Here is a 10,062-nt window from a genome sequence, read left to right on the forward strand (position 1 = left end):
GTGAAAGTAGGGACTTCAACAGATATTTGTACACCTATGTTTATGGCAGCATTAGTCACAATAGTTGAAAAGTGGAAGTAACCCAAGTGTCCATTGACAGATGAATGGGTAAACAAAAAGTGGTTCACAAATGCAATGGACTATTATTCAGCCTTAAAAAGGAAGGGAATTCTGTTACATGCTACAATATGGACGAACTTCAAAGACATGTTGTCAAGTGAAATAAACCTGTCAAAAAATGACAAATACTGTACAATTCCTCATATATGAAGTTCCTAGATTAGTCAAACTCATAGAGCAAAAGGTAGAATGGTAGCTGCCAGGGACTGGGTGAAAGGCAATGGGGAGTTACTATTTAATAAGTACAGAGTTTCAGTTGGGGAGGATGAAAAAGCTCTGGAGGTGGATAGTGGTAATGATCACACCAGAATGTAATTTGAATGTACTTAATGTCACAGAATTGTATGCTTGACAATGGTCAAAATGATAAAGATAAAACAGGAGTAAGAAGACATCCACTGCATTGTATTTTACACCCTTGGAAAATGAATATCAGAAAAAGAACTTGACAACCTCAAACAATTTTAAGTGACTGATTCCAAAATCCCCTTCCAACTCTAGCTTTATCAAATAGATCTGCTTTCCATTTCTGTAATGTTCCATGCTGTCTCTCACCTTCAAGCATTTATTCTGAGGTTCTAGAACAATTCTTCAGCCTTTTTCTTGATTCAATCCTACTTTTTAGGATTCAGCTTCAATCATGCCCTCAAAAAGACTCTTCTGACTCCAAATCTAGACTGGATACCCTTCCCAGGTATTTCTCCATCACCCAGTGTTTCTTACCTCATATCATGGCAATTACACTCTCTTTACTTTATTCTATTACACTCTCATTACTCTATTACACTCTCTTTACTTTCTTATGTCCTCCTCCAACCTTCATGCTTGAGACCAGGGCCTATGTTTATCATGTTTACCATTTCTATCTCCAGCCCCAGTCATGCAAAGTGGGAGGCACATGTACCCAACTAAGTGTCTGATGATTCAATAATTTAAAGGCAGATTTTGAAGGTAAATGCTAAGCCATCAACCACAAAAGTTCAAAATATATAACCTTAGAAGAAAATGTAGCTAACGTTTCTTAATTGATCTTACTGCTTCTGATTATACAATAAGAGATGGAAGATGTTTGTAGCAAGAGCAGTGGTGGCATTGATTAATGCCTTGAGCAGTCAATAATACTTTCCTAGCAACTATTATCAAGGTCATGTTCATTTATACCAGTCTTATTAATCCTGATAAAAAAGATTCCTGTTTTGAAAGATCTAATTCTACGGTATCTTAGAGCTGTAAGATTCTTTAAAGCACCTTGAAAGTCAACAAAGGCAAACAAAGAAGAAGTAACTTACGTTTTCCCGAGCAGGTGCAGAAATTATTTAGGCCTCTGAGCGTCGCTGTTGACCACCTAAGGAGTAAAAAGCAGCAAAGCCAACCAATCCAGCAGCACGCCTCCCGCAGCACAACAGGCTGGAGGTTTGGCCCTAAAGCTTCAGGGCACCAAAGAAATTCAGTCGAACAGCCCACCATTTGTCTCCATAGTGACCTGGGTCCTGTGAATGCTGGTCATCTCACAGCCTGAGGAATAAAGATTGGAATCCGCACTGAATGCTGGAAGTTGACTCGGAGAAAACTGCGACAGGAAGGAAATGGCGGCTCTGCAAAAGTTGCCACACTGCAGAAAACTGGTCCTGCTGTGCTTCCTTTTGGCGACCCTGTGGGAGGCCAGGGCTGGGCAGATTCGCTATTCTGTGCCAGAAGAGATCGACAGAGGCTCCTTCGTAGGCAACATCGCCAAGGACTTGGGTTTGGAGCCCCTGGCACTGGCAGAGCGGGGAGTCCGCATCGTCTCCAGAGGTAGGACCCAGCTCTTTGCTCTGAACCCGCGAAGCGGCAGCTTGGTCACTGCGAGCAGGATAGACCGGGAGGAGCTCTGCGCTCAGAGCGCACCGTGTCTGTTGAATTTTAACATCCTGCTGGAGGACACATTGACTATTTATTCAGTAGAGGTGGAAATAACAGATATTAACGATAATGCCCCTCGCTTTGGAGTAGAGGAACTGGAGCTAAAAATCAGTGAAACCACTACGCCAGGATTCCGGATTCCTCTTAAGAATGCGCATGATGCGGACGTAGGTGAGAACGCCCTTCAGAAGTATGCACTCAACCTAAATGATCACTTCTCCCTGGACGTGCGAAGCGGAGTTGATGGGAACAAGTACCCAGAACTGGTGCTGGAGCGCGCTCTGGACCGCGAGGAAGAGGCTGTTCACCACCTCGTTCTCGTGGCTTCTGATGGGGGTGACCCAGTGCTATCTGGCACCTCCCGCATCTGCATGAAGGTCCTGGATGTGAACGACAACGCGCCTGTTTTTACACAGCCCGAGTACCGCATAAGCGTTCCCGAGAATACGCCCGTGGACACCCGGATACTCACGGTGACCGCCACTGACGCAGATGAGGGCTACAACGCTCAAGTGGCTTATTTTCTAGAGAAAAGCCCTGGAGAAACCTCAGAGGTATTTGAGCTTAAGTCAACATCTGGAGATCTGACAATCATAAAAGATCTAGATTATGAGGATGCTACATTCCATGAAATTGATATTGAAGCTCAGGACGGTCCGGGCCTTCTAACCAGAACGAAGGTTATCATTACGGTTCTGGACGTGAATGACAATGCCCCAGAATTTTACATAACATCTGCTACTAGCTCAGTTTCTGAAGACTCTCCTCCAGGAACCGTAATTGGGCTTTTTAATGTACATGATAGAGACTCTGGGCAGAATGCATTCATCACCTGTTCACTCCCTGAGAATCTTCCCTTTAAGTTAGAAAAGTCAGTGGACAATTACTACCGACTGGTTACAACCAGAGCCCTTGACAGGGAACAGTTTTCCTTTTACAACATCACTCTAACCGCTAAAGATGGAGGGAACCCCTCCCTGTCCACGGATGCTCACGTTTTGCTGCAGGTGGCAGACATCAACGACAACGCACCCGCCTTCTCCCGCACATCCTACTCCGCCTACATTCCTGAAAACAACCCCAGAGGAGCCTCTGTCTTCTCAGTGACGGCCCATGACCCCGACAGCAACGACAATGCTCATGTAACTTACTCTTTCGCGGAGGACACTGTTCAGGGGGCACCCTTATCCTCTTACATCTCTATCAACTCTGACACTGGAGTCCTCTATGCACTGCGCTCCTTTGATTACGAGCAGTTTCGAGACTTGCAACTGTGGGTGATGGCGCGGGACAGCGGGAACCCTCCACTCAGTAGCAATGTATCAGTAAGCCTGTTCGTGCTGGACCAGAACGACAACGCGCCCGAGATCCTGTACCCCGCCATCCCCACAGATGGTTCCACCGGCGTGGAGCTGGCGCCCCGCTCCGCAGAGCCCGGCTACCTGGTGACCAAGGTGGTGGCGGTGGACAGAGACTCGGGCCAGAACGCCTGGCTGTCTTACCACCTGCTCAAGGCCAGCGAGCCAGGACTGGTGCGCACGGCGCGAGCCCTGCTGGACAGAGACGCGCTCAAGCAGAGCCTCGTGGTGGCCGTCCAGGACCACGGCCAGCCCCCTCTCTCCACCACTGTCACGCTCACCGTGGCCGTGGCAGACAGGATCCCCGACATCCTGGCCGATCTGGGCAGCCTCGAGCCCTCCGCCAAACCCAACGATTCGGACCTCACTCTGTACCTGGTGGTGGCGGTGGCTGCGGTCTCCTGCGTCTTCCTGGCCTTTGTCATCGTGCTGCTGGCGCTCAGGCTAAGGCGCTGGCACAAGTCACGTCTGCTGCAGGCTTCAGGAGGCAGCTTGACAGGCATGCCCAGCTCGCACTTTGTGGGCGTGAATGGGGTGCGGGCTTTCCTGCAGACCTATTCCCACGAGGTCTCTCTCACTGCGGACTCGCGGAAGAGTCACCTGATCTTCCCCCAGCCCAACTACGCTGACACGCTCATCAGCCAGGAGAGCTGTGAGAAAAAGGATTTTTTATCAGCACCTCAATCTCTACTCGAAGATGAAAGGGAAGAAACGTCTTCTCAGGTAATCTATCTTTTCACAACATCCGTACAAGCTAGTTTGCTGAAGTAATTCACTTACTTGTTTACTATATCTATTTTGTTCCCCATATTTCCTTGAGGGCAGAGTCAAGTTGTAGGAAGTGAGTCTTGGTGAATTATTTCTTGGTAGGTTTTAGTGTTCACAGGCTATAAGACGAAGAAGAGACACGAGAATCGTTGTGCAATGAATGTAAACCAGGAGTTAATAGATGATTATCCAAAGAGCACTGCATTGAGTAACTAGGGTATCTGGTCTCTTACACTTTCTTCTTCACTCCTGGGCAAATCATCTCATCCACCCGGATCAACAATTTTTTCTTTGTTAAAAATATAAAGATTGGAGTTTATGTTTGCTCAAGTCCTTTCTTCTTTTAAAATATGACTTTTACTTTATATTTGAATCTGTATATGAACAGTGAAACACCTTAGTCGGCTAATTCTTTCTCATTCAGTCTTAATATATTTCTCTCGGTTTGACAGCAAAATTGTTTTCCTTAACTTGCATGCCCTTCCCTGTTAAAAATATGGAAATTTAGAAATATACATTCCTTACAGTGTTTCCGGAAGTTATGTCATATTATTTTGGCTTAGTTTTAAAAATCACATTAGTCTCTAAGCTATGTGCTTCTTGAAGAAGTGACTGACTTATCATCTGCTCTATAATAAAGTTGTAGAGTAGTAATAAACAGGTTTCTCCTTTTTTTATCTTTCTCATATGTGGGAACCATATTGCCTTTTAATCTTTAAAATAATATATATCCTCAATATAGTTTTGCTTAAAGAAAAGATACAAAAGATTCATATCATACAATTGTCCAGAACCATCTTTTGTATACATCTCTCTTCTCAAGGTTTCTACTCACAATAGCTGCTAGAAATGTTCCCAATCCCTCACCCAATCCCAATGCCCCTCTGAACAATTTTCTTTTCCCGTTCCTCTTCCTATGTTGGCTTTTAGTATGTTGGTTATGTATTTAATAACAGAGAACAATAAACACACTAATGTTCTATGTAAATGGCATAATTTTTAATTTTTATTTGGAAATTATCATGTACCAATTGAGCCTTTTATTGAATGACACCGTATCTCTCAAAGTGCCGTGATTCTTTATGTTGCATCTTTTCTGAGACAATGTGTTGTTTTGGTTACTATTACATAATTCTCTATGAGTAAAATTGGAACTCACTGTGGCATAATATGTCACAATATCTTTACTTGTAAGTGAATAATAAAGTATAAACAGGATAATTAAAGCAGTTATTTTTAGTGTGTGTAGTAACTCCACAAGAATAAATGCCTTATGCATAGATATGTCATGCATCATGATTGAAATGACAAATATATGTGTTTATATTTCTGTGCTTGGAAACTTATAGAGAAAGAGATTCTGGAACATAAAAGCTTATTTCTACTGGTTTTAGCAGTGGGTTTTGAAAAAACATCCTTACAGTCTAGATTTAAACAAAGCGAACTTCTTTCAGTACCCTGAGGGGCTGTGATTTCTCTCTCACATCTAGGCATTGTCATGCTGTTCTCTCCCACATCCAGGCCTTTTCACTGATCCACTCCTCTCATGTTTCCTGGGAAAGCCTTTGCTAACCTTAAAGGCCCAATTGAAGGCCCCCCTAACCCGCTTGGCTTTTCCCACTATGGTAATTATCTCAGTACGCTACAATTCCCTGTTTGCTTTTATATCCTTATAATCTCTGTGAAGGAAGTGACTGTGTCTATATTGTTCACCTTAAATCCCTAAACATATTGTCTGACACCTAATTATGTATTTGTTTAATGAATATTAAATAACAACAAATATTGAAACTAAGTTATCAGGTCACCAAGAACAAACTTAAAGAAATATAATGTATAAATATGGCTGATATTTCTGTGTGCTTCTTTTCTTCTTTTCCTTCTCTCAGCTCTTAGAGAGTTAAAAGTATAGAGAGGGAAAGGTGAAAGATATCAAATAACCCTGATAAATGTAGTAAGTATAACAATAAACACATTATCAAGATTCAGTGGTTGAAGAACAAGTGGTGGTCATGTCTTTTAATAGTTGTGTTGGTCCTTAGGGCCAGTTCTTTGTTACTGTGTGTTTCTTAAACGGAACAGTTCAAAACAGTTAACTCCACTATGTCTGAAGCAATATTGGTGGCATTAAGGTTAGTGCGTGGATTCCCAAGAAAGATAACTTGAGGCCACACTGTTTAACATATATCAATTCAATTATGTTCAATCAACACTAGTCCTCTTATCTCTGACAAGAAGGATTTCAGGTCTTGGATAACTCAAAAATAATCATGTTTGTCTGAGAGGATGCAGTAAACGGTTAGGCCTCTTAGTGTCGCTGTTGACCACTCAAGAAGGAGAACGCAGCTGGAGAACTAGTCCATTTCCTTGCTCCTGCAATGCAAAGAACCAGCAAATTAGACTCAGAAAATCCGAGGCGGCTGCCAACCTCACCTCTTAGTCAACGAGCGGTTTGACCTGTGAATTAGGCCCGTAAAATACTTCGTTTCTTGAGAAAATAAGATTGGAGTCCGTCGTGGGAAACTGGAACCGAATTCAGAGAAAGCTATTCCCCGAAAAGGAAATGACCAAATGCCTGAGTTTCCGAAATGGCAGAGGACTGGCCCTGCTGTGCGCGCTTCTGGGGACGCTGTGTGAAACAGGATCCGGTCAGATCCGCTACTCGGTGTCTGAGGAGCAAGATAAAGGTTCCTTCGTGGGCAACATCGCTAAAGACCTGGGGTTAGAGCCCCGGGAGCTGGCTGAGCGCGGAGTCCGCATCGTCACCAGAGGTAGGACGCAGCTTTTCTCTCTGAATCCGCGAAGCGGCAGCTTGGTCACCGCGGAGAGGATAGACCGGGAGGAGCTCTGCGCTCAGATCCCGCTGTGTCTGGTAAAATTTAACATCCTGGTTGAGGATAAATTGAAAATTTTTGAAGTAGAAATAGAAATTAAAGATATTAATGATAATGCTCCTAATTTCCCAACAGAGGAATTGGAAATAAAAATTGGTGAACTAACGGTTCCTGGGACCCGATTTCCACTTAAAACTGCTTTTGACCCAGATGTAGGCATGAACTCCCTGCAGAACTACAAGCTTAGCCCTAATGACTACTTCTCCCTGGCTGTGAATAGCGTCTCTGAGGGGGCCAAGTATCCAGAGCTGGTGCTGGAGCAGGCCCTGGACCGTAAGAAAAAAGAAATTCACCAGCTTGTCCTGGTTGCCTCTGATGGTGGCGACCCTGTCCACTCTGGCAACTTGCACATCCAAGTGATAGTCCTGGATGCAAATGACAACCCACCAATGTTTACTCAGTCTGAGTACCGTGTAAGTGTTTGGGAGAACGTGCCTGTGGGTACCCGGCTGCTCACAGTGAATGCTACTGACCCTGATGAGGGATTCAACGCTCAAGTGTCTTATATTCTAGATAAAATGCCTGGGAAAATCGCTGAGATTTTCCATCTCAACTCAGTGAGTGGAGAAGTATCAATATTAAAAAATCTAGATTATGAGAATGCCATGTTCTATGAAATTAAAATTGAAGCACAGGATGGACCAGGTCTTCTTTCAAGAGCCAAGATTCTACTCACGGTTCTGGATGTGAATGACAATGCTCCAGAAATTACAATTACGTCTCTCACAGGCTCAGTGCCAGAAGAGGGCACCGTTGGAAGAGAAATTGCTCTTATCGATGTGCATGACCGAGATTCTGGGCAGAATGGGCAGGTTGCAGTTTTTGTCCTGGGAAATCTGCCATTTAAGTTAGAAAAATCAATAGACCAATATTACCGCTTAGTGACGGCCACATCCCTAGACCGCGAACAAATGTCAGAATATAACATTAGTCTGAGAGCCTCAGATGGGGGAAGCCCGCCACTGTCCACAGAAACTCACATCATCTTGAATGTGATTGACATCAATGACAACCCACCCACCTTCCCCCACTTATCCTACTCCGCCTACATTCCAGAAAACAACCCCAGAGGAGCCTCCATATTCTCAGTGACGGCCCAGGACCCAGATAGCAACGACAACGCCCACATCACTTATGCATTGACCGAGGACACCCTCCAGGGGGCGCCCCTGTCCTCCTACGTCTCCATCAACTCCAACACTGGCGTCCTATATGCGCTGCGATCCTTCGACTACGAGCAATTTAGAGACTTGAAACTACTGGTGACAGCCAGCGACAGCGGGAACCCTCCACTCAGCAGCAACGTGTCGCTGAACCTGTTCGTGCTGGACCAGAACGACAATGCGCCCGAGATCCTGTACCCCGCCATCCCCACAGATGGTTCCACCGGCGTGGAGCTGGCGCCCCGCTCCGCAGAGCCTGGCTACCTGGTGACCAAGGTGGTGGCGGTGGACAGAGACTCGGGCCAGAACGCCTGGCTGTCTTACCACCTGCTCAAGGCCAGCGAGCCAGGACTCTTCGCGGTGGGGCTGCACACGGGCGAGGTGCGCACGGCGCGAGCCCTGCTGGACAGAGACGCGCTCAAGCAGAGCCTCGTGGTGGCCGTCCAGGACCACGGCCAGCCCCCTCTCTCCGCCACTGTCACGCTTACCGTGGCCGTGGCAGACAGGATCCCCGACATCCTGGCCGATCTGGGCAGCCTCGAGCCCTCCGCCAAACCCAACGATTCGGAACTCACTCTGTACCTGGTGGTGGCGGTGGCCGCGGTCTCCTGCGTCTTCCTGGCCTTTGTCATCGTGCTGCTGGCGCTCAGGCTAAGGCGCTGGCACAAGTCACGTCTGCTGCAGGCTTCGGGAGGCGGCTTAGCGAGCGTGCCCGGCTCGCACTTTGTGGGCGTGGACGGGGTTCGGGCTTTCCTGCAGACCTATTCCCACGAGGTCTCCCTCACTGCGGACTCGCGGAAGAGCCACCTGATTTTCCCCCAGCCCAACTATGCGGACACGCTCATCAGCCAGGAGAGCTGTGAGAAAAGCGAGCCTCTTCTGGTAACTCAGGATTTACTTGAAACGAAAGGAGATTCCAACCTACTTCAGGTGAGTTTATTTATTTCTTTGAATATTATGAAGAACAATTATGAGAATGTGGTTATTATAAAGCTTTAACACATGTGTATTTGAGAAATAAAGCCATGAGGTTGTCATTAGTCCTTTGGCTAAATATTTGTCCCCCTTTCTTTCTGGGCCTATAGTAGGACTGCACTCCCTGGTCTGATTATGGTTGAGTGGGCTTAGGGAAACAATAATACATTGTGAGTGGAGGTAAAGTGTGTCACTTCCTAGAGGAATCTGCAATTGTGGGAATTTTCGATCTCTAAGTTACTATTTGAAATTGTGACTGCTCCTTCTACCTGGGTCCTTGAGTAACTATGATGAGAGAACCACAACACTGGTCTGTATACCTGTGATAAATAGGCCTTTTTCATTTTAAATTCCTGTGCTTTGGAGTTTGTCATTCCAGCCTATATAGCCTATCCTGATACATACAAGTAAAAATATATATGAATAAAATATATTTTATATGCCCATGAAATTAAATTATGTTTAACTCCTTCCAAGACAGATGAAAAAGTAGAGGCTGATCAAATGGTTTTACCTATAATGCCTGTTACGTATGCCTAAAGTATATGCTTATGTGTGTATTCATATTTCAACATTTTGCCTGAGGGTGGAAAGTTCACCTACCTAAACTATTATGAGCCTTGGAGTGGTATTTCTTGCCCTTGAGAAGGATATTAAAAATAAGTAAGGGAATATGTCTCAGCCTCTGTGGCGGATTTCCAGACCGTCTCTTCCAACAATGGAATAGAAGTCCCTTCTTTTGTCATGTTCTACAACTTTCTTCATCCAGAAATTGTTGGCTTATTCTGCAATTTATGAAATTATTTTCACTCATGAAATCATGTAAGAGAGTCATCCAAAATTAGACCAAAATATATTTTATTAGAACCCAAATGAAAGAAT

General features: G+C 45.1%; 2 protein-coding genes across 2 annotated transcripts; both read left to right on the forward strand.

Annotated features, from left to right (window-relative positions):
• Positions 1 to 1,498: 1,498 nt before the first annotated feature.
• LOC105528380 (protocadherin gamma-A2) lies at positions 1,499 to 4,622 on the forward strand. Its single transcript, XM_011965113.1, has one exon. It carries the CDS (start codon positions 1,707 to 1,709, stop codon positions 4,149 to 4,151), a length of 2,445 nt encoding a protein of 814 aa, XP_011820503.1. The 5' UTR covers positions 1,499 to 1,706; the 3' UTR covers positions 4,152 to 4,622.
• A 1,631-nt stretch (positions 4,623 to 6,253) lies between these two features.
• LOC105528381 (protocadherin gamma-A3) lies at positions 6,254 to 9,204 on the forward strand. The gene has a single exon (XM_011965114.1). The coding sequence runs from the start codon at positions 6,712 to 6,714 to the stop codon at positions 9,202 to 9,204; it is 2,493 nt and encodes an 830-aa protein (XP_011820504.1). The 5' UTR covers positions 6,254 to 6,711.
• The last annotated feature ends 858 nt before the right edge of the window (positions 9,205 to 10,062 follow it).

This window comes from Mandrillus leucophaeus, unplaced genomic scaffold (assembly GCF_000951045.1).
Source record: "Mandrillus leucophaeus isolate KB7577 unplaced genomic scaffold, Mleu.le_1.0 Scaffold714, whole genome shotgun sequence".
Classification (NCBI taxonomy): Eukaryota; Metazoa; Chordata; class Mammalia; order Primates; family Cercopithecidae; genus Mandrillus; species Mandrillus leucophaeus.

Coding starts and splice junctions, on each gene's coding strand:
- LOC105528380 (XM_011965113.1), top strand. CDS start 1,707: ATGGCGGCTCTGCAAAAGTTGCCACACTGCAGAAAACTGGTCCTGCTG.
- LOC105528381 (XM_011965114.1), top strand. CDS start 6,712: ATGACCAAATGCCTGAGTTTCCGAAATGGCAGAGGACTGGCCCTGCTG.